This window comes from Diabrotica virgifera, chromosome 10, assembly GCF_917563875.1.
Source record: "Diabrotica virgifera virgifera chromosome 10, PGI_DIABVI_V3a".
Taxonomy (NCBI): Eukaryota; Metazoa; Arthropoda; class Insecta; order Coleoptera; family Chrysomelidae; genus Diabrotica; species Diabrotica virgifera.
Window position 1 is genome coordinate 128412014 of NC_065452.1, and position 26333 is coordinate 128438346.

Below are 26333 nucleotides of genomic sequence, written 5' to 3' on the forward strand. Positions count from 1 at the left end.
TATTAGCGAAATAAACACTGTAGATATAGTAAACAAGGATAATCAAATAACAAACAAAAGTAAAAAAATCAGCATTGGAACTTGGAATATTAGAAGTCTAGCTGGTAGAGAAATTGAACTTGTTATGGAGTTCAAGCAGACTAATCTGAAACTACTTGCACTAACTGAAGTAAAGAAAACAGGGACGGGAGAGATGATGATTAATGATTGTACGTTAAAGTACAGTGGAGTCGACAGTTCAAGATGGGCACAAGCGGGAGTAGGATGCCTAGTTAACAACGATTTTGTTAATAATATAAAAAGTTGGGACGCAATTAATGAACGATTAATGACAATAAGAACCGACCTAGACGGAGAGAATATTTGGACTATTATAATTGCTTATGGTCCCAATGAAAATGATAGTAAGAAAAATAAAGATGAGTTTTGGGGTAAACTGCAAGAATTATATGAAAACAGTGCTAGTCCAATCCTAATAGTAGGTGATTTAAATGCAAGGGTTGGTAAGGAAGCACAAAAAAGCAATGGCGTCATAGGTAAATTTGGAGAGACTACAATAAATATTAACGGTGATATACTAATGGATTTTTGCAGATTAAACTGTCTAGTTATAATGAATACTTTCTTTCAGCATAAAGATATACACAAATATACCCGAGTAGTTCCAAGCCGAAATGAAAAATCTATTATCGATTACATCATAATAGAGAAAATTCACAAAAATCAAATTCAAGATGTGAAAGTGACTAGAAATTCAGAATTAGGAAGCGACCATTTTCTAGTTGTTGGAAAAATAAAAGGAAAGAGCAGAACACAAATAATACTAGAAATGCAAATATACAAGAAAAAAGATCTGTAAGAACACATAAGTTAGCCAATATTGAAGTGAGAAACAAGTTCAACAAAACCACTGACGAAAATTTCAAGAAAAATGGATACAAAGACAAACTATTGAACAACAGTGGAAATTCTTCAAAGATACTATTTCCAATGCTGCTGGTGAAATTTGCGGATATACAATTAGTGGTGGGTCAAAAAAAAGGACTAGTTGGTGGAGCGAAGAGATAAAAATAGCTGTGAAAGAAAAGAAAGTAGCATGGAGAGCCTATCTAGAAAATAACAGTTCAAATATGTATCAGAAATACAAAGAAGCAAGAAAGCTTGTGAAAGAAAAAGTTAAAAAAGCTAAATCGGAAGAGTGGGAGATATTTGGAGAAAAGATGGGGCAAGACAGTAGGACAAACCAAAAATTGTTCTATAAAGGTCTGAAAAAAATGAGAGGTAAATCAGGTAGTACTGTCGTGCAAATAAAAAATAAAAATGGTGAAATACTTACCCAACCACAAGATATAGTTAACAGATGGAGTGAATATTTCAAAGAGTTACTGGAAGCAAATGAAACAGATGATGAAGAAGAACAAGAAGAAGAGATCATATATAGGACGGAGAGAAACGAGAGTAATGAAATAACATTGGAAGAATTAACCGAAGCCATCGCAAAAATGAAAAATGGTAAAGCGGCAGGAATAGATAATATCAAGGCAGAATGGTTGAAATATATGGGAGAATCTGCATTACACTACTTACACAAATTACTGATAGCAATTTGGAAACAGAAACGCATTCCAGAAGATTGGGCAACAGCAGTAATGGCTCCTTTATTTAAGAAGGGAGATAAAAAGGAATGTTCAAATTATCGAGGTATTTCCATGCTAAGTGTCCCGGATAAGGTTTATGAACGAATACTGGAGATGAGACTGAGAAAGAAAGTGGAACATCAACTACACGATGCACAAAGTGGTTTCCGACCACAGTGTCCAAGATCATATCTTTACTATAAGACAAATAACAGAAAAATTCCTTAATTTTGACAAAGATATATACATGTGTTTCATAGACATGGAAAAAGCCTTTGACAAGGTACCCAGACATCACATTTGGAAAGCACTTGAACAGTTCGATGTTGAAGTAGAACTAATTGATGCAGTAAAATCTATGTACTGGAAGAGTTGGAACATTGTCCGAGCATTAAACTGTGAATCAAACAAATTTGCTACTACACAAGGAGTAAGGCAAGGTAGAGATTTGAGCCCACTGCTATTCATTATATACATGAATGAAGTAATAGAAAAATGCAGTAGAGAGTCCCGAAAATTAGATTTAGGTTACCATCGATTAAAAAGTATAACGATAAGTGAATGTGTATTTGCAGATGACATTGCATTAATAGCAAGTTCAGATAAATCTTTGCAAAACAACCTAAATTTATGGACGAGAGAACTTGCAGACAAAGGAATGAAAATAAATTTAGCAAAGACCAAAACTCTACTTATATCCAAGACACCCAGAGAAATCCATATAAACCTAGACGGAAATTTAGTAGAACAAGTGGAGGATTTTGAATATTTAGGATGGAAAAGGAAAAATGCAAAAAGAGCTGAACAACAGAATTGCTAAAACATCACGACTATATCACTCCCTGAATTCAGGTTTCATTAGCAAAAGAGAAATTAGCAAGAAGACAAAAGTGTCAGTATATAAGACAAATATACCTCCCTACTTTGTTATATGGAAGTGAAACATGGACACTAACTGAACGGGAGAAGAGCAAAATACAATCTTCTGAAATGAAGTATTTAAGAAGAGTAGAAGGAGTTACGCTAATGGAAAAAGTAAAAAATGAAACGATAAGAAACAACCTAGATGTTGAGAGTGCCAACAAAGCAATAGAAAGATCGCAACTAAGATGGTTCGGTCATTTAAATAGATTAGATCCACATAGGCAAGTCAAGGTAGTTTGGGAAGCAAAGGGAATTGGTACAAGGAGAAGAGGAAGACCGTGTCAACAATGGAACAATGCTGTGGGAAAATCATTACAAAGCAGAAACCTCACATGGGAGGAAGCCAAGAGAAGGACATCCAACAGAAAACTTTGGAGAGAGATGATTAGGAAGTAAAAGCAGATTTCTCGACACCTCACGGTAAAAGAGAACCGGATTATATATATAGGGTGTCCCAAAAGTAGTGGAACGGTCGAATATTTCGCGAATTAAACATCGGATCGAAAAACTGAAAAATACGTGTTCAATCATTTTCAAAAATCTATCCAATGACACCAAACACCAACCCCCACTACACCCCCTGGAGGTGGGGTGGGGGGTAACTTTAAAATCTCAAATGGAAACCCCTAGTTTTTCTTGCAGATTTGGATTCGTTACGTAAAAGTAGGCAACTTTTATTCAAGACATTTTTTCGAGCTGTGGATAGATGGCGCTACAATTGGAGAAAACGATTTATCCTGATACCATAGGTAAATTATAGAAACGGTCTAATATCTCGAGAAATACACTTCCAAATGAGAAACCAAAAAACAAGTTTTTAATATTTTTCGAAAACCTATCGAAAAACACCAAACATGACCCTCTAACCCACCCCGTGGAGATGGGGTGGGGGGTAGATTTAAAATTTTAAATAGCAACCCCCACTTTTTATTGCAGATTCGAATTCGTCATGAAAAATTAAACAACAGTTATTTGAAACATTTTTTAAAATTGCTGATAGATGGCGCTAATAAATCGTATTTTTCCAATTAAAGCGCCATCTATCAACAATTCTAAAAAATGTTTCGAATAAATGTTGCTTAATTTTTCATGACGAATCCTAATCTGTAATAAAAAGTGGGGGTTGCTATTTAAGATTTTAAAGTTACCCCCCACCCCACCTCCAGGGGGTGGGTTGGAGGGTCATGTTTAGTGTTATTCGATAGGTTTTCGAAAAGTATTAAAAACCTTTTTTTTGGTTTCTCATTTGGAAGTGTATTTCTCGAGATATTAGACCGTTTCTATAATTTACCTATGGTATCAGGATAAATCGTTTTTCCCAATTATAGCGCCATCTATCCACAGTTCGAAAAAATGTCTTGAATAAAAGTTACTTACTTTTACGTAACGAATCGAAATCTGCAAGAAAAACTAGGGGTTTCTATTTGAAATTTTAAAGTTACCCCCCACCCCACCTCCAAGGGGTGTAGTGGGGGTTGGTGTTTGGTGTCATTGGATAGATTTTTGAAAATGATTGAACATGTATTTTTCAGTTTTTCGATCTGATGTTTAGTTCGCGAAATATTCGACCGTTCCACTACTTTTGGGACACTCTGTATAATAATGACCTCTGAGTACATGTCAAATGTGTCGAGTGTTCATTTAATGGATATTTTGATTCGCTATGTATGTTTATGGTATTGTTCGTAATGCGCATAAGTCTAATTTTCAAAATTCTTGTTACAATTTTTTTGTTTCTCATAGAGTATCTTAGAATATAGCCGAACTTATATACTCCCTAAAACGACCCTCAGTTCTAACTGCAAGACGCAAGAGTCTCGCAGGCTTAGTCTTGTTCTTGCTCAAGTCTTGCAAGGTAAGTCTTGGTCTTGGTCTTGCTAAAATTAGGCGGTCTTGGTCTTGGTCTTGGTCTTGCGAAAACGCAAGAACAAGACCAAGACTGCAAGACCAAGACCGATTATGGGCAACACTACTCGCAACTAACTCGAAAAGTATTGACTGAGTGAAAAAACTGTCTGTATAGAACAAAAGTTGCTTAGAATTAATCGTTTATCCACTTCCTGACTTATATTAAGGTTTCTTTTCTCACCCCCGAAAAGGGGTGGAAATCACCACCAGGGTAAAAGCACACATCGGCACAATATCACTTGTTTTGTTTGACATGTTAGCTACGTGGATGCCAAATCATGTCAATCCAAGTGGTTTTTTAAGAACTAGAGCAAAAACCATTGGTAAACGTACTATAAACCGTTATTTTTGCAATAACTATTTATTAATAACAAAGTCGGAACGTGGTTTAAGCTGTCACGACTAGTGGTAATCGATTTAGCGTATAAAATACTATGAAAAAGACTACGAAAAAGTCTACTTGCTGTAGATAGCGCCTTATTTCGAGCTTTTCGGCGAATAAACAATTATTTTGATATTAACAAAATAAGAACATATTTTGAGTAATCGCGACTAGTCGCATTCGATTCAACGACCAAAAATACACCAGAGAAGACCTTAACACTATCAATTTCTGACAGGGTTTCTAATAATACCTGAAAAATAACTAATTTTACCATAATTTGAATAAGGATTAAACGCACCATATTTGAGCTTCCAGACAATTTCCATTGGATTCAGCGACCCTACAAACCTATGATACCACCATCAAATCACGGCCAGCTAGAATTTCTCACGGGACCCCCTATGTTGTGACTAGACTAATAATTGGGTTTTAATTGCAGTATTTTATAAATGCTAAAATATTCCACAGGGTGTGGTGAACTTTGAGAAAAAATCACACTTTGATTCGTACACCCGGTATACAATGACAATTTACCTGTCTAGCAACAATATTATTACAGCGATATTTTAAAAGAATAATGCTATAACATGTTAAAAAAATCGCTTAAATCGGAAAACAGGTTTAGGAAATTCTAGACATTAAAAATGACCAATTTTTAAAGTGGTGCGTCAATTTCTTGGAGAAGTGTATCTGACTTCATAAAACAAAAACCACAAATATACTGAAGAAAAATAATGATAGTAACAATAATTGTGTAAGGTTGAAGAGTAATGATAATATGGAATGATGTGAATTTCGAAAGTAATGTCATTAATGGTTACGACTGGGACGTGGACAGCACAGGGCACGTTGAAGAATCGTCTGATATAAAAAAACATTGGTTAGTTTATCATACAACGGAACGGAGCGGCACCGGGAAGCATCTTAACATTCCGTAAATGTATTTGGCACCTAGTAGTTTTCTATTGGTTCTTTGCAGCACGCGGTCATATTTCAACCAATACGCGGCGAGGTACCAAACGCATATACGGAATGTTATTCGGTGCGAAATTCATATCCATCCATCCAATGGCACTACAGCCCAAATCGAGCCTTGGCCTCCTTCAACAAGCTTCTCCAGTTATTTCGATTTACCGCTGTTCTTTTCCATGAACGCGTTCCCAGGAAGTTCCTGGCATCCTCATCGACTTCGTCTTCCCATCTCTTTTTAGGTCTTCCAACAGGTCTTCTTCCCTGCATTCTTGCATTCAGCAATTTTCTGGGGATTCTATTCTCAAGCATGCGGACCACGTGCCCTGCCCACCGTAATCTCTGCAGTTTAGTGTATTGTGCTAGAGTTGGTTCGCTATATTGCTCGTATATTTCTCTATTATACCTAATTCGCCAGTTGCTATTTTCACTTATTGGGCCCAGTATCCTACGTAACACTTTTCTTTCAAAGACATCTAATGCATTGGCAGATTTCTGTGTCACCACCCATGTTCCGCAGCCATAACTTACTATGGGCCTGATTATTGTTTTATATACCCGGAGTTTTGTTTTCCGGTGTACGTCTCGCGATTTGAATATGTGGCCCATCGCGAAATAGGCTTTATTTGCCAGCATAAGCCTTCTATTTATTTCCGGTTCTTCTTCATTGCTTGCAACCAGATCCATTCCTAGGTACGTGAATCTATTCACATGTTCTATATCGTCAATAAAGTGTTGTTGCGCCGGTCTATTTGATCTGGTTTGTATGAGTAGTTTTGTTTTATTTGTATTTATTGCTAGCCCTACTGCTTCTGCACTCTGTTTCAACTCAACGTAGGTTTCTTCCGCTGCTCATTGTTCTGCTCATTATGTTTATATCATCTGCGTATGCTGCTAATTGGGTAGATTTGTTTGTAAGCATGTTATTTCCGCTCACCGTCAACCGTCTAATTACATATTCAAGAACAAGATTAAAAAGCGTTGGAGCCAGTCCGTCGCCTTGTTTTAGTCCTTGCGTTATCGTAAACGCATCAGTGATCTGTCCTTGAATACATACCTGTGCTTCTGTTTCTGTCATTGTCATTTGCACTAGTCGTATTAATTTTGATGGTATGCCAAATTCTTCCAATATATTAGGTAGAATTGTTCTATCTATTGAATCATAGGCTTGTTTAAAATCTACAAAAATTCATATACGGAATGTTAAATATTCGTAGACCGAAAAAGACACTTTTCATTAGAGTCAGTTAAAAGGAGATTGATTAAAATACTTGTTAATGTATTATTAAATAAAAATAAAACAATAATAATTATAGTATTTGAAATGTTATTTAGTGCGAAATTCATATGCGGAATGTTAAATATTCGTAGACTAAAAAAGACGACTTTTTATTAAGTCAGTTAAAGAAGACTGATTTTAAAACATTTTGTTAATGCATATTAAAGAAAATAAAACAATTATTACCTATATGGAATGTTATTTGATGCGAAATTTATAAATGGAATGGTATGGTATAGATTTGAGAGACTTTATTATTTTTCTTTATTTGACTATTTCGCTTTCGCAGAATTTTTAATGACTAGCACGTGTTCTATGGTATGTTTAGATTTATGTTTCAGCTATTCAATTCTGTTATTTCTGTTGAAGTTTAGGGCTGTGTGCTACCAGACGAAAATAGTCCTCTTTTTTTATCTACGAACATTTAACATTCCGTAAATGAATTTCGCACCAAATAACATTCCATATGCTATACTTGTTTAATTTTTATTTAATTATACATCAACAAAATATTTTAAAATCAGTCTTCTTTAACTGACTTAATAAAAAGTCGTCTTTTTTAGTCTACGAATATTTAACATTCCGCATATGAAATTTGCACCAAATAACATTCCAAATACTATAGTTGTTTTATTTTTATTTAATAATACATTAACAAGTATTTTAAAATCAATCTCCTTTTAACTGACTTTTAACTAACTAAAAGTTATCTTTTTCCGTTTACGAATATTTAACATTCCGTATATGAATTTCGCACCGAATAAGATTCCGTATATGCTTTTGGCACCTCGCCGCGTATTGGTTGAAATATGACCGCGTGCTGCAAAGAACCAATAGAAAACTCCTAGGTGACAAATACATATACGGAATGTTTAGATGCCACCGGGAAGTGCCGAGGACGTGTGCCTTCTATTGTTCTACGCGCCGTGCAGTCCACGGCCAAGATAAATTAGCCTTATTGTTCCTAAAAGTAGTTAATTTTCTTGATATTGAGTGATATTTATATTTCAGGGACCAGGAGGCTTAAAGCCGTCCCAAGTTCAACCAAGGCGGCCTAACGAGAGACTCGACAGTCGACAATAAGCTCGGCGGGCAACAGTCGACTACACCAAACCAACGCCGTCTTCGAGGAGAGATAGCCAGGGCCTACGGTCGTTGTCGTTTCCCGCCGATTCTTCACACCATTCCTCGCCTCGCACAGTGCACATGTGACCGCTTAAGGCCACAGCGCCTGCGCCGCACAAACCCCAAAACACACAGGACGCTGTGACGATGTGTTCGTAAAATCAGTTTCCGGCACATGTTCACTTTGTAGGTACAACAGCAATCATATATCTCTGGACTGGACTTTAGTCGCTCACTTTTTAAGATTAGTGTTGTGTAATAATAACGAATATGGTTCATCTTTCTCAAAACTGGGTAAAAAAGTTGGATGCTGTCTATTAAAACGAGACTCAGTCGAACTAACTAAATTTTAAGTATATTTTTGTTCTCTTTGATTACATCCAACTCCAATGTTTAACTAATTCATGTCATGCAGCCATATACCAACAAAGGCTTCATTTTTTATATATCCGACGTATATACTATTACACAATCAAACTAAAAGACTGTATCTTAAAATCCATAAACAGTAGAAAATAATAATCTCTAAAAATAAAAAGATCGTTTGAATTATCTCTCGATTATGCCCTTTAGTTTAATTGCATAAAACCAATATAGTCTGGGGGCCTTAGCTAGGTTACCGTGCCATTTTCACACAAGGGCCACCCAAAGCTTTTTGTATTTATTTTTTTGACTGCTGATTACGAATTTCGATGGTGGATTTCGATCAGAGTGGCCAAAAAACTGTTATAAAAAAGTTAATTGTTTTTAAGGCTCTGGCTAATAAACTAAAAGAGATAAAAAATTGTTTTCAAATAAAATTTGTTACTTGGAATAAAAACAAAGAAAATGGCGTTTACTAAATTTTAATACAATAATTAGGACTCGAGACATTGAAAAATTAGCGCAAAATGGTTACAAAATACGTATTTTTCGAAACTTTCTTAATAGTAACTCGGCTTCTACTTGCTCAAAATGTTCTTTTTGAGTTCTTCTATCATTACTGTTAATTCAAGTATAAATGATTATTACTCAAAGCTTAAAACCCTTATACAAATTAATTTTTTTAAAGAAAATTACAACTTCACAAACGAGTATAACTTTAATACAAATAAGAATAAAGTAATTTAACAAATTTTGTTTGAAAGTCTATAAATTAAGCTTTCAAACAAGACTTTGTAAAACTCATTTGCACGCCTACAAGCCGAGTTACAATCAAAAAATACTTATTTTGCACTAATTTTACATTATACTGAGTTTTAATTATATTGGATTAAAGTTAAGTAAACGCCATTTTCTATGTTTTTTTTTCAAGAAACTAATTTCATTTAAAAAATTTTTGAAGTTATACTTCTTTAGGCGCGATTGAGAGTAAAATTTCATAATACAGTAGAACGTCGATAATCCGAACTAATTGGTACAGAGGTAGTTCGGATTATCAAATCGTTCGGATTATCGAACATATGTTCAAAATAGATACAAAGCTCATAAACATAGTACATATGTACCTACATACGTTTTAGTTACAAGGAATAAAACACCTGCATAATAAACAAATATATTGTATGTATTTCTGCATAAACAAAACAAAAATCCGCGGTCATCTTTTGCCCATATTGTCATATTAAATCCAAAAATTCGGTCCGCGATTATATTTTTTAATTTTATAATTTTTTTTTTGCGTTCGGATTAGCGAACGTTCGGATTACCAGGGTTCGGATTATCGACGCTCTACTGTACTTTACTAATAATACTGTCGTACTAATACGACAGTATGGCGTTTAGTTGCTAAATATTTCTAGTTATGTATAAATATATCAGTGCAATAAAAGGTGTGAAAAGAATATATTACGGTTTTTAGTAAATATATTTATTATAATTTTTGTGTCTTTGGATTTGTCTTCCTCAGGAGTAAGATGAGTATTATTAAAACATTTTATTGTATATTTATATTTATTCACCTTGTCTGTTTGTTACCGTGAATTGTCATTAGGTACGTCCGAACCGATACAGACACAGTCCTCATAGCCTATTTGGTATAGCATTCGGCCAGAGATCGAGAGGTCTTGAGTTCGAATCCAGTGCAATCCTATACTTTTTTTTTATTTTTTTTGAAAGCGGTAAGCACAAAATTAGTTTGGTGTTATAAAAAAAAATTAAAACAAACTGTTTAAAGTATATTTATTTTTAAGAAATCATATAATAGAAGTATAACTTCTTACGTGCGTACAAAGTACGTACACACACATTCTTTTTTTATCTCTTTTAGTGTACGAGCTAGAGAATTATAAACAATTAAATTGTTTATAACAATTTGTTGACACTCGAATCGCAATCCACTCCCGAAATTCGTAATCAGCAGCCAAAAAAATACATAAAAAAAAACCTTGGGCGGATCCCTCAGAATTGAGAAGGCCACGGTGAGTTAGCTATGCCCCCTAGACTAATAAATATAATAAACTCATACAAACATTATTCCTGAGCAATCATATTTTTCAATTTGATAATAATTTATACATTTAAAAGTTTACTTTCTAATCTTAGGTAATAAAATATTAAAAGTATAAACAAAAGTAGACTAGCAATAAGCTGACCAACTAACTAATAACAAAAAAACAAAACAATAGAAAAATATAAAGTAAGAGTTGATTGAATTTTTTCAACAATAGAAAATAAAAATATATCGCTTTGGTGGTTGCGTATACATTCCCATTTTATTTTTACTGTGATAGAAGAAATTTACAGGCATCAATCAATGAGAATCCTCTTTATGTTGGAGATGATTGGGCCCTATTTAACTAAAAAAAAATGTTAGGAAACTATATTTAAAGAAACAGAAAATCACTTAACAAAAATAAAATTATTGCTTCTTTTAATTTTCTGAAAACAACTAGAAGTATAATTTATTAAACTGTAATCCTGAAGACTTTTACTAAATCCTCTTTGAGTGGCGGATCCAAGGGGGTGTGAATCCCCCCCCCCCAGACCAAAACCGAGAGCTGTTAAACAAACCTTATCCTAGGGGTGGTAAGACGAAGTGACCTTGCATCAGAGAAAAGTAATTAAATCACCCTCAAGATCCGTGACCCCCCCCAAATTTCTGGTTCCTCCATTGTACCTCTTTAGGTGCTGTTATCAGTTTTGTCAATAATTTTATTTCTTTTTGTCTCTATGTAGATGTTTTTTTTGCCGTTTGGTCCATGATATATGTTTAAAACCATTTGGACCATATTTTTAATAATGTTGCTTCATAACTCGTATATTTTTTAAGTTTAATTTATTTTTGGTTTAGTTGTTTTGAAAAAATATGTTCCTAACGTTTTCATCTATACTTTATTCTGTACTTCTATTATTCTTCTTTGTTGGTACAGGATTGCTCAAAAAGTACGTGACATAACGAGAAAACACAACCTGTTTTTCGATCTTTATTTTTCGATATAATGTCAGAAAACACATATTCCAAGAATATTCCATATTAACAATGTCTTCATTGTAGGTTCTCTTTTGAATTCAACGAAGTTTCCTTAGCTATGAGCTATTTTTCAAATTTGGAAACGGGTGAAAATCGCAGAGTGCTAAATCGGGGTAAAACGTTGGATTAGCCACTAATTCAAAATCCAACTGATGAATTTTGACCATTGTCATTGTAGACTTGTACGAATCAGCGACATCTTGAACGTAAAGTAATTTTTCGTTACTAAACTCGACTGTTTCCTTGATTTTTAAACAAATTGACATAATGATTTTCTTTTTGTTCAAAGAGTCACGTTTTTTCCAGTTTTTATTACTCGGAAGATATACATTTTTAATAAAATGGATAAAAACGAACATTGAGCTGAAAAGCTTTGTAGATTTATATAGCATCTACCTACATCTTTTTTTAACTGATCATTTGATCTATACAATACATTCCGAAGAGTATCATTGTACTCTACTATAGTACTTTTTAATTCATATCATTTTTCTGTTATTTACTTTATAAGTCGTCCATACAATATGCATTTTTTCATTTTTACTCCAATTATACTTCACGCAGTTTATATTTGATCTAACATTTTTATAAATAAACAAAGCATATATAGTTAAATATGTCCAAATTGCTTAATTTTATCAGTATTAATGTTACTAGTATTATATCGAATATAAGATAATCTTAAACCGTTGTTAATGATTATGTTTAAAAATTGTCGAGACTGTTCATGATTGATATTTCAAATCAGCAAGCGCTGGATGCTCTATTATACAGTTTGTCAAATATACGGTGATTATACTTGGCCGTATTGATATTAGGCTCAACTTACGATGCGCAGTCAAGACCAACACAATTCATCGAATGCATTCCCACTTATTTTTCTACGCAAGTGGATAAAATCGCCAAGTGTCACCATGTATTTGAAAAGCTGTATGGTAAGATTCGACCAGAATATGAATAACTTTAGAATGCGCAGGTTTATTGCTTGAATAATATAGCTACAGAAGTAAGATTAGTAGGGATAATATTTTAAAGTAACAAATTAGTGATGCCACAAGTAAATCAAACGTCAGACAAAGTATGTAATCTTAAGGCAAGTCGCACACCAAAGAAACATGAAACGAAAAACACGAAACATGAAACGTAAAACACGTTTCATGAAAATAAAACACAGGTAAACAAATCTTGAGGTCCGCCTACCAATGAAACGAGTGTGATTCATGCTTTTTGGGAGAGTTTCGTAAATGGCCGGACGTCTATTTGTTTAGCATTGTTTTATTTCCATGAAACGTGATTTACGTTTCATGTTTCTTTGATGTGCGCCTAAGTGAATAAATTTTATTTTTCTAGTAACAATTTTTAGTTTTTTGCCCTTTTTTCTTAAAGAAATCTTTGCTTCAAGATTTATAATCACACATTATCTTTGTTGCATTTATATTTAAGCTCCTCTAATAATTTTGTACAGCTAATAAGAATAACAGAAGACAGAGAAGAATAATCGTAGTAACTAACTTAATTGAGGAGAGGGCACTTTAATAAGAAGAAGAACAATTTTGACGAATTTTCTTCTCAATCAGGGATTTTTTCTCGGTTATATGAAAATTAACCTATATAAAATTAAAAAATATATGAATTAAAGATACTGTGTTCAAATTTAGCCAGTTGTGGAATTTGGAAATATTGGAAATATCTGTGAGGTTTTATTAGTTTAGTTATCTGCAACCTCATTGCTTGCGATACCTTTATGGCACCCACTTAAAAGTACTTTGTTGTTTTTTTTTTTGCCAGTTCGTTAAGAAACTTATTGCAGACTCACTCCAGCTTTGTCTCAATATAAAGACAACAGTTGGTAACCTGAAGAATATTTAAATTTGAAATCGTCGCTATCTCTTATAAGATATTCATATCCTGGTCAACAGTAGGAAGCAATAAATTTAAAGGGTATGAGTACGAATTGAGCACAAATTTAAACAACGTTATAATATTGTAACGAAAGAAATTTCGATCCACTGCAAACAACAGTTGCAACTCGACCGACGAGAGAATTCTTCCAATTTTCTAGAAGCGACTGGTGAGGCGAATGAATACTCCAGAAATTTCGATCACCCGAGAGATAAATAGAGATGGGCGAAGATTCCAGAAGGAACCTGTATAAGCGGGCTACTATTTGGTTTTTTTGAAGTGACAAGATACATTGTGAACGTGTTAAAATAAATAGCCGTATATAAATCCTAACCGTGAGTTTTATTTAACGTTTAGTTTATAAAACGCTACAGTTTCTTTAATAATTTGAGAAGTTTCATCGAAATTCTTTCTAGAAGTTTCTTCAATTTTCGTTATTACTGCTTCTTCTGCTGACTGAAAATGGAATGTATCAGGGCCATCTCCATTCTTTTTGAGAACATCCCTCGGTCGTGCTTGAAGGATTTTCTAGGACCCGCTGCCATCTTCATTCCGTTCTTCTAGTTGTTCACGCAACTGTTTTACTGAAAGTTCTAGTAGAGACATCTTTGGTGAGGTACACACGTACTTTTCATATGTTATTTTAAAATATTTTTAAATCTTTCCGAATGCCGAACAATTTAACGCTTCTTCTTATTTTTAGCATGATCGATCATGCTAGTAGGCTACTGCCTGTTCATTGCCATCAAGTCTACCTCGGACGATGAGCTCCAGCATTCTCGCCATCTTATTATTGGTCACCCTGTGGTCTTTTACCTACTGGGTCATTCGTTTTTGCGCTTTTAACTAGTCTGCTGTCCTCCATTCTCTTTATATGATTGTTCCAATATCTTCGTCTCTGTCTGCCCCACCTTCCTATGTCATGTATTTACTTCGTATTCTGTCACGTAGAGTTTTGCCTTGTATACTTTTTACTGTTCTTATTTCAACTGTTCTCATCATTTGTAACGTTCTAGTTGTGTCTGGTCTTGTGTCTGCCGCATATGTTATAATAGGTCTTATTGTTGTTTTATATATTATTTTGACTTTGCTTTCAGTATTTAGATATTTGTTCTTCCATACGATTTATTTCAGGAACCCCGACATTCAAGCTGCTTTCATTGTTTGTTCTCTGACCTCTTTTAAGAGATTTCCTTAGCTTGTTATTTCCGCTCCAATATATTTGAAGTGATTCACCTGTTCCATAGTTTGGAGTCAATTTCCAATTTGCATCTTATCGGTTCTTTGGAAATTATTAGGCACTTAGTCTTAGACGAACAACAAATTTTTCAAAGTTCAAAAGATCACTTTTAATTTATATTTAAATTAAATACCCCACACCTGACACCAACTGTAGCGTTTTATTGAATAATTTAATGAAACTAACGGTTCGGATTTATATACGACTATTTATTTTAACAAGTTTATATCTGAATGTATCTTCTCGCTAAAGAAAAACTAAATATTAGTCCGCTTATATAAATAAGTTCCTTCTGAAATGTTCGCCCATCTCTATTTATCTCTCGGCTGACCGAAATTTCTAGAATCCTCTCGTCGATAGAGTTGCAACCGGTATTTGCAGTCGGTCAAAAAGTACTCTTTAGTTACAATATTTAAATTAAATAACAAATATCTGATCGTTTGATTCTGTAAATGTTTGTTTAAGTTAGAGTTGGACGCACTCCCAAACTATTTCTGGCATTGGATCATTTGCACAATCCTTTGGCTATGTCATGTGGTAGCACGTAGTTTGTTGTAATCGTAGAACTACACGAGAAGCTTTCTATAATTCGCGCTAAGAATTATTGAACATTACTTAAGGTAGCCTCTTCTTAATAATAAGAAAGAGATTACGCAAATGAGCCTATTTTAGGAAGGTATTATGTATAATAAGTTCTTTACTCCTTCTATACAATATTTCACCAAGTCATTATCATGTATTTATTTAAAAATATCATATTTCACTGCACACTGGTCGTTAGTAAGGATAGAGAAAACAGTAGTCATAACAAGAACAAAAAATATTCATTAAATAATTTATTTATGTTAAAAATTATTTTAATATTACATGGACGCAACTCATTTTGGGCGTTATCAACTATATGAGCAGCCACTACATAAATATGGGATCACTTGTATAGAGCGTCATAAAGAATTGGCCAAATTTTAACTATTTTCTTCTTCTTCTTTAGGTGCCGTGTCCGTATTCAGATGTTGGCCGTCATCATGTTTACAATTTCCTGAAACCTTCCCTTATCGGCTGCTGCGCGAAATAATTCTACTGTGGAATTACATCATTTCTAATATTACGCAACCATGAAAGTTTCTTTCGACCAATCCATCTCTTTCCACGATATCTTTAGGATCCGTCGATAGCACCACAAATGCTTCTAATTTAGCATTGTGGTTTTTAACCTCCATAACGTCCACTGATATAGAATCGGATCACAATCCGGTGGTTGCTGTAGTAAATATAAGATTGAAGAAACTACAGAAAAATGCAGCTATACAAAAGATAGACATTAAGCAACTGAAAGACGCAACTATACTGGAAAGGGCAAGAGAACAGGTAAACAACAATCTTAGAAACCTCGCTGCAAAAAATAGGAACACAGACAATGTAGAGGACAAATGGATGGAGATATAAAAGGCCCTTATGACAGCTGGTGAAGGCTCCTTAGCTCCAAGCAAAATTAAGAAAAAGGAATGGATGACAAACGAAATTTTGTACCTCATGGAGGAAAGGCGAAGAAATAAAACCAACAAGACAAAATACAAAGAAGTGAACCGTGAGGTTAAGAGAAAAATTAGAGAAGTGGGTTCTGGAAAACTGCAAGGAAATAGAAGAATATGAAAGAAAGTACGATAGCTTTAACATGCATAAAAAATCAAGGAAATAACAGGTAAAAAAGTGAAACAAGCATCCATCGTAAAAGACAAAAAAGGTAAAATAATTACAGATTTAAATGAAAAACTGGCAAGATGGACAGAATACATTGAAGAACTTTTTGCAGATGAAAGACCAGAAATAGCATTGGCAGAACCTACAGACGACAAAACAGGGCCTGAAATCCTAAAAAGCGAGATAGAATATGCTATAAGCAACACTAAAGGGGGTAAAGCTGCAGTACCAGATGAAATTCCTGTAGAATTGTTGAAACTTATAGACGACGACACACTTGAAATAATGGTGAACCTCTTTAACACCATTTATAGAAATGGCTCTTCTCTACTTTTGTCACAATCCCGAAGACGAATAACGCCAGAGAGTGTTCAGACCACAGAACTATAGCATTGATGAGCCATATACTAAAAGTATTTTTAAAAATAATACACAAAAGAATATCTAATAAACTAGAAGAGGACATAAAAGTCACACAGTTTGGATTCAGAAGTGGACTGGGAACACGGGAAGCTTTGTTTGGTCTGAGTGTGTTAATGCAAAGATGTTTGGATGTAACCAAGACCTCTACATAGGTTTCATAATTTTGAGAAGGCCTTCGATAAAGTCAGACACCAAAAGCTGTATGAAATTCTAAGAAGCAAAAACATCGACAGTCGCGACATTCATGTCATATCCAGGTTGTACTGAGGACAAAAGCAAAAATCAAGGTTGATAATGAGTTAACCGAAGAAATTGAGATTCGTCAAGGTGTGCGTCAGGGTTGTGTGCTTTCTCCACTACTATTCAATATATATATATATATATATATATATATATATATATATATATATATATATATATATATATATATATATATATATATATATATATATATATATATATATATATATATATATATATATATATATATATATATATATATATATATATATATATATATATAAATTGTGTGAATTGTTCGTAAGGGGATTTTTCCACATTCTCTATTTCATTTGTTTGATTTAGTTACGATTGGTCAGTAAACCAATAACTTAGATCTTTTGATCACTGAGTGTGTTTCAAAGATTTACATCTTTTGTTTTTTGTTTTTCAATATATATATATATATATATATATATATATATATATATATATATATATATATATATATATATATATATAGCGAAACAATATGTCAGGAAGCGCTCCTAGAGCAAAACATTGGTATGAACATTAACGGAGAGTTAATTAACAATATACGATACGCTGATGACACTCTAATAGTAACAGATAACCTAGCAAATTTACAGTACCTATTTGATGGAAAACATAAACACTCATACCAATAAGTATGGTCTAAAACTGAACATCAACAAGACTAAATTCATGACTGTAACGAAGAAGATATACACCAATATGAATTTAACCATAAATAATCAGCCAGTTGAAAGAGTTACGTCCTACAAATATTTAGGGGTTTGCTTCACTGATACTAATGACCAGTCAAGAGAAATCAAGAGGCGAATAGAGATAGCGAGACAATCGTTTGTTAAAATGAAAAAGTTCCTATGCAGCCGGGACATAAATATAAACTTAAGAACAAGAATTTTAAGGTGCTATGTTTTCTCCGTTCTGCTGTAAGGCATGGAAGCTTGGACACTGAAAAAGATAAACATCAAAAACATTGAGGCATTCGAGATGTGGTGTTACAGGAGAATGTGGAAAATACCATGGACAGAAAGAGTAGCAAATCAAGATATTTTGCTGAAGATGGGGAAGGAATGCGAAGTCATAAAAACCATACAAATGAAAAAACTGGAATATCTAGGCCACATAATGAGAGGAGAAAAGTACTCTCTGCTAAGACTCATAATCCAAGGAAAAATCTCGGGAAAGAGAAATGTGGGACGTAGGAGGATTTCCTGGTTGCGAAATTTAAGGGATTGGTATGGGTGCAGTTCAATACAGTTGATCAGAGCTGCAGCCAACAAAGTTAAGATTGCTGTGATGGTAGCCAACCTCCGATAGGGGACGGTACTGCAAGAAGAAGAACGTCTATATCTCACAACCATACAATAGGATAGACCACACACAACATTTCAGGACCTTCTTGCGAATATGCATCGACATGCTTTTCTTACATATAAATGGGTTTCCAGATCATAAAAGCCTCACATTATATTTCGATCCTGGTTATTATCTTTTCATCAGAGTCACAATTTACATTTAACCAAGGTATTTAAAATGGTTTACACGTTCTATATCCTCTCTGTTACGAGAAAGTAGACCTCGACCTATATTAATATTTTCAACTGTCATCCACTTTGTCTTTGAAATGTTCATTTTAAGGACTCCGATAACTTGCTTCACTGAAAAAATTTACTAATGTCTGGAGATCTTGTAAATTTTCTGCAAGAATGTCTGTATCGTCAGCGTATCTGATATTGTTGATTATTTCTCCGCCTAGTTTTACTCCCTCTTGTCTGTCATCCAAAGCCTCCCTAAAGATTTCTTCATAGTATAGATTAAAAAGACTGGGTGACAAACACAACCCTGTCGTACTCCACGTTGATGGGTAGTTCTTCAGTACGACTATCTCCAATTTGGATAGAGGCTACTTAGTGTAATACAAGTATTTTAACAGCCTTATATCGTAGTGGTCAAGTTCTGCTGCCCACAGCAAATCGAAAAGTGTATCGTGTCCAAATGTTGTTGGATTTGTAAAATAACAAAGACTAAACTGGCTTGGTCATTTAAAAAGGATGCCGTATAGTCTAACTGTAAAAATAATCCAGAGAAATCCCAAGGAAAAAGAACAAAAGAATGGCCTGTAGAACATGGATGGGCGATGTGAAGGAGGACCTTAAAACCATGAACATCAGGCAGTGGAGAAGGAAAGTAGGCGATAGGGCAGAAATAAGATAGAGTTTTTTAAGAGTTAAAATTTGGCCTATTCCTTATGACTAAATCTTTACATGTTTAAATTTTACCGCAAAACATTGCACAGGTCTCCTAAAGTACTTTCTCGTAAAACAGCAGATTTTGCTGCGATTTGTGAAAAAATCTACAACACATATTTCATTTATTGCTGCATATCTGATCTGGTCAGTAGAATACGTTAAGAGAGCTGTTTAAGAGATTTCAATCGTTTGGTAGTATGGTTACGACCCATTTATTGAATACTGATTTATTCCGTCTTTACCAGTTACTAGTGTCTAATCGTCCATGTTAAATTTTGTACAAAAATGTCATATTGTAAATATGTATGTTAATCTGAACAAAATTAAGTTCTTTTATGGTAGGCCAATTCTATTCACAAGTTCATATTTGGTTGTGAAAGAATTACCAGTATCTAGTAAGGTTATTAATAATTTAAAAAATCAGAAAATTAAAAATTGTCTAATAAACAAAATGTAAATGATTTAGATTAATAGATAAAAGTCAGCATGAGTGTCTATTAGAAGGTATGCCGTACGCAGTATGCTCTTTTTGTAACTGTAATTATAAGTATATATATACTAAGTTATGTTTAAAAAAAGAACAATCTTATTTAAACAAGTTCTTTTAATTCTGCTATGGACAATGATCTAACAGATGAAACTGAAGATACCTCAATTTTTGAACTCAGTAAAACAAGCTAACAAAATATATATTTAATGTATGAACATGAAATGGCTTTATAACATTTTATTAGCACAACAAAATTAAATGTACGGACAATATTATGATTCCAGTCAAAGTTTAAATGATTCAGAAACCAAGTCATTCAGTGTTGGTTCCGATCTTCCATTGGTTCGGATACTGTGCTACTATTTCCGATGGTCTCACTTCTATCTTCTCCAGTTCTTCTCTGACTGCATCTTTACACCTTTTTCTAGGCCGTCCTGCCGTTCTTCTACCGTCTGGTATTTTCCAAAACACATTGCTAATCAGTCTGTCGTCATCACTCCGTACCATATGGCCTGCCCATCTTGGCCTATTGGCTTTTATGTATCTCACGATGTTTCCCTGTCCAAAGAGAGTCTCTAATTCATTGTTGTATCTGCTCCTCCATTCATGTGTCACACTGTACCTGCAAGGACCATATATAGCTCGCAGGATTTAGTTAACTAATAGTTTATTGATCTCTTTCTTTCTCAATGTCCATGTTTCACTTCCTTATGTCACTGCTGGTCGTATTATGATTTTGTACATTTGGATTTTGGCACGTCTTGAGAGAAGATTTGACCTCATTACATCTTATTCTTAAAGTTCCATCTCCCATCGGAGGCTGGATATCATAATGGCTATGGTCACTTTGTTGGCTGCTGCTCTGAACAGTTGTAATGAACTACAGTTAAACCATTCTCTAAGGTTCCTCAGCCAGGAGATGCGTCTTCTTCCTATGCTTCTTCTTCCTTGGATCTTTTCTTGCATAATAACTCTCAGCAACTCATATTTTTCTCCTCTGGTAATGGGACCCAAATATTCCAGTTTTCTTGTTTTTATACTGTTCATAATTTCTAACTCCTTATTTAAACGTCGTAGCACTTAAACATTGGTAATCCTTTGAACCCACTGAATTTTTAATATTCTTTAAGCTTTAGGCTTCAAGCTTCCATTCCGTATAGTAATATAAAAAATATGTAGCATCTTAGAGCCCTCAATCTGAGAGGCAACTGAAGGTCTTTGTTTGTAAGCAGTGTCTTCATTTTTATAAATGCTTGCCTTGCAGTTTCAATTCGGACTTTAATTTCTTTGCTTTGGTCATTTTTGTCATCAACCCAGGTTCCCAGATATTTGTATGTCTTTACTTTTTCTATTTGGGTTTGCTCTAGTATTAACCTTTCATTTCCATGTTGTGTTTTTGAGACAATCATAAATTTAGTTTTTTTTTCTTGTTTATTTTGAGTCCATATCGAATGCAATAATCGTTAATTCTATTTAACAATTCTTTTAGCGATTCCAGGGTGTCTGCCATTATAACGGTGTCTAAAGAGAATCTTATATTATTTACTATTCCTCCGTTTATAGAGATTCCATCACTTAGTTTCGCTATCGCTTCCTGAAATATGGCTTCACTGTACACGTTAAACAGTAGCGGCGACAGAACACAACCTTGTCTTACCCCTCTCTTTATATCAATATTCTCGGACTCTTGATCTTCTATCTTTATATTGGCCTTTTGATTCCAATACAGATTGATGATAATTCGTAAGTCTCGTCTGTCTATACCTCTGTTTTTCAATATTCTATTAGTTTTTCATGTCGGACTCTGTTGAACGCTTTTTCGAAGTCGATGAAACCAGAATAAATACCCAGGTTCATATCTAAGCATCTTTGAGAGAGTACATTAAACGCAAACAATGCCTCTCTTGTTCCAAGTCCTTTGCGGAACCCAAATTGGGTATTATCCATATCATCTTCTAGCTTTCTGTATAATCTTCCAAGAATCACCTTTAGAAATATTTTGAGGGTATGGCTTATTAGTGATATTGTCCTATAGTCTGAACAATCTTTGGCGTATATTGTTTTTGGTATTGTTACAAAGGTGGACACCAACCATTCCTGAGGGATTTTTCCGGTTTTATATACTTCATTAAAGAGATCCAGTAGTACAGGTAAGAGTTTCATCGTCTAGACATTTCAGTAATTCCGCAGGTATTTCGTCTGGACCTACAGTTTTTCCGTTTCCGTTTTTTCGTTTTTTCCGTTTTTTGTGTTTCGTATTGAACACATTTTCGTATTGAACATTATATATGTTGAACGGCAAAGGAAGATTTATTCACCGCCAGTATTCGCATTTCAACCTCCCGTTCTGCTGTGTTGTCACTGGTAATTGTTGTTCCTAGGTATTTGAATTCTTTGACCACCTCAAAATTATGATCTTGTATGGTAATGATGATCTTATTTGCTGTCGTTTTTTTCTTGGCACGGCACGACCATCTATTTAGTTTTTTCTTCGTTTATTTTCAGGCCGACGTTTGTTCCGTGTTGCTTCTTCAAAGTTCGAAACTATATCTTTAACTTCCAGTGTTGTACATATGTGCTACTGCATCTACGTCATCTGCAAATGCGTGAACAATATTTGCTCCTCCGACAGCTATGTCTGGTTTGACTCTGGTATAGATTTTTCGCATTGCATCTTCCAATTCTAGATTAAATAGTAATGGGGACAGGGGGTCTCCCTGTCTGAGTCCGGTGTTTATGCCGAACGTCTTTGAAGTTTTGCCTCCTATTCTAATTTGTGCAAAGGAATTGTTTACACACATTCGCGCAACCATGGTCGGCTTCTTTGGTACGCCTAGCTTCACCATTGCACTCCACAGTTTTAAGCGATCTATGGAATCATATGCTTGTTTGAAGTCTATGAAGATCTGGTGTACGTCTTTATTATACTCCCAATTATTATACTCATTATTATAATTATACTCCCAAGCATTCGTCTGATAGTAAATATTTGGTCAATTGTTGATCTTCCAGGCCTAAAGCCGCACTGGCAATCGCCAATAATTTCCTCTGTATATGGCAGTAATCGCTTTAGCGATACAAAAAGATTTTAACAGCACAACCAGTGGGAATGAGAAGACGAAGCTGAGGTGGATATACGCTACGGAGTCGTAAGCCTTCATCAAATCCACAAATATCATTTCTTTATCCTGATCCTTTAATTAGATGATTTACCTGCCGCACAATATACCTGGTCTTCACCAATTTTGCTTCTTTCAGTAAATTTCTCCTTCCCATTGATAAAATTTTGCTCATGTTTTAATAATTCTATTGTGTACACTTTGTTGTGAGTCATTCGATATTTTGGTTTTGAAGTCATTTGATGGTAAAAAAAAATAACTTGGTGTGATTTTTTTTAAGATACATCTGACAAAAATGCTGTTTTGAAACGTAAAAGACTTATAGTATATATACAATATAAATATATGGATGTGATGTTCTATGTTACTAGCATGTTCAATATAACTAAAATATAACCTGAATGTCATGTGTAATAAATTCAAAGACAGTTTCATTTAGACAAGAGGACTTAATTTTTTCGACGTTTTTGTACAAAATTGCTACATGGCAGATACATAATAAGTTTTAGGATGTAAACAATATACCTTAGTGTTTCAGGCCTGTTGAAAAGTTCAATATCATTTTTTAGTTAAAATTTTTATAAATCATATATACCCATAAAATAAATATTAAATGTTAAATTCTGTAGGTGTTAATTGAACATTAATAATAGAAATCGTTTATTTAAATCATTAAAAAATAATAATAAGACAAATAAGCAACCAAAAGAAAGTAATAAGTAACGCAAAAAAATTAACATTGTTCGAAAAATTAAACAAAAAAAAATAAATAAAATTTTAATTGTCCACAGTTGGCTGGAATTTTGGTTTAGTATCGGATATTACCTCCCCTACATCTACGGACGATTTCAATATGCCTAGGCATACTTGCAATAAGTTGCTGAATCTGTTCTTGCGATATATGTTCCTATTATTCATTCAACGCAATTTTCAGCTCTTAAATCGTTTCTGGTAAATGTTGCTGCTTTTTAATATTTTTCCCTAAAATGTCCCATAAATCATCTAATGGATTCATGTTAGGACTACTAGCGGACCAATCCAAAACGGGAATTCCGACAGTATTTAGGTAGTCCATGGCAATTCGCGCAGTATGTGGACGCGCATTATCCTGCATAAATAAGAAATTATCCCCAACGAAAGGGGCATAGAGGTAATGTAATCTCATGTAATGCCACAACTTTTGCATTATTTTCGGGGGTCGTATTAACACAATTTGGAAACACTAATGAACGGTGACCTGAATTGATCAGAATAAATGTGAAACTTATTGTAAATGTAATAACAATAAAAATCTGTGGCTATTAAACAAGATAAATTGTCATTTTTTGGCAAATGTCAAAATTTTGTTTATATGGTGACGCAATTATTTAAAAACATTAAAAGAACAGTTTTTATCGTTATTAATGGACGTTTTTTATTATTAATGTTTACTTCCTCCCCATTAAAACAACTATACCCTGACAAAACTAAAAAAAAAACATATTAAATGCAAGTGTCCCGATTTTTTGACCAAGGGTGTAGATAACCAGTTGATAGATATCGTATTAATAGAACGCGGAGTACGACAGGGATGTATATTAACCCCTCTTATTTTTAAATATATACTTAGAATTTATATTTTCAAATATGCAGTAAAAACGTGGACAGTATTCTAGTGAATGGAGAAAGATCTCCAAACAGTTTGATTTAGTACTATTTGTTGTAAATTATAGACAAAAGAATGATTTTGAACTTTGAAATAGGTTGGGATACTTTTTTATGAGGGTTCTTTTGCACCTGACTCATAGTTTAAAACGATGTGGTTATTTAAGAACAATACCTACTGAAATTTCCGAATTGCTTAGTGCTATAAAATAATGTTGGAGTAGTAGCGACTTGAAAAATGTTCTGAAAATAACCGAAGTATTGGTGCAAAAGTTTTAGTAGAGTAGATGAACTATAATATAAGCCTATAACGAGGTAGTTGTCAAAAATTAGGTATAACTGAGAATTTATGCTCAAACACCTCTATTCATATTTTTATAATGAATATTTATTTAGAAAACCTATTCCACTTGTGAAAAATTTAGTTAGTTTTGATAAACTATAGGGTCCAAGTCTTTTTTACCCGACTATGGGAATGGGAAGAACAGAAACGATCACGGTATATATGTAATAATGTAAGATTGCTCGGTATACATAGTGACACTCTATATAATTTCTGAGAACTGTTCTTAGAACACAACTTCTTGCACCTTTCATTCACCAAAACAATTTTTGTCAGGAATCATAGTACAGATAAAGCTACATCTAATAAAATTTTTTTTAATTACAATTAATTGCTATATTAGGATAACTGTCAACATCGCAGGCTCTTACAAAACCAAGACCCCGCATTTTGACCCTTCGCTTCGTTATCGATCATTCGCTATCTGTATCTAGATAGTGTACAGATAGCGAATGATCGATAACGAAGCGAAGGGTCAAAAATCGGGGTCCAGGCGTGTTATAAAACAGATAAATTTAATCTCTTGACACTAGCCAAGCGTGGCATTTTAATTGCTTAAAACCCCAAAAGTGATCTTTCCATGAAAGATGAAACTACTAAACGGTCCTAGGTCTTCAGCAGCTCCAAAATCTCCATCTAAGGTAGCGGTTGGAACATGGTTGGAGCAGAGGGTGTTAAGAATCCCCGAAGAAACCAGTATACCACAAAGAGCGACAAATGGAAAATTACTTCATTCAATGTTAGAACTCTCTTATCGAACCAGAAGATGATGGAACTGGAGGAAGAGCTGAAAAAAAAATAAAATGGGACATCATCGGTCTCAGCGAAATAAGATGAAGAGGAAAAGCCCAAATAACTCTTAAGTCAGGATACTTAATTCATTTTAGAAAAGGAGAAGACACTTCAAATGGTGGAGTAGGACTCATTATACATAGAAAGCACACACCAAATTAACAGCATAAGCCCTAGGATTGTATACCTTATTTTCAAACTAAACGCAAGATATAACCTTAAGATAATCCAAACATATGCCCCAATTACTATCCAATCGGATGAAGAAATTCAAGAATTTTATGAGAACTTAGAAACAGCATTATATGCTACACCAGCATATTACAAAATGGACTTTAAATAAGATGCAGAAGTACCAATAGGCAACTATAGTTATGCCGAAAGAATTGAACAAGGTCAAAGATTGCTCAATTTCTTACACCAGGCTCTTTTTTTGATAAAAAATCTCAACGTAAATGGATATGGATATGGATAAGCCTAGA

General features: G+C 34.0%; 1 protein-coding gene across 1 annotated transcript in view; it reads left to right on the top strand.

Annotated features, from left to right (window-relative positions):
• LOC114342587 (regulator of G-protein signaling 17) overlaps positions 1-17349 on the top strand; it is a 224723-nt gene extending 207374 nt beyond the window's left edge. The window contains exon 7 of the mRNA XM_050641366.1: positions 8114-17349. Within this exon, the coding sequence (XP_050497323.1) occupies positions 8114-8129 (16 nt within the window). The 3' untranslated portion in view covers positions 8130-17349. The remainder of the gene's footprint in view (positions 1-8113) is intronic.
• The last annotated feature ends 8984 nt before the right edge of the window (positions 17350-26333 follow it).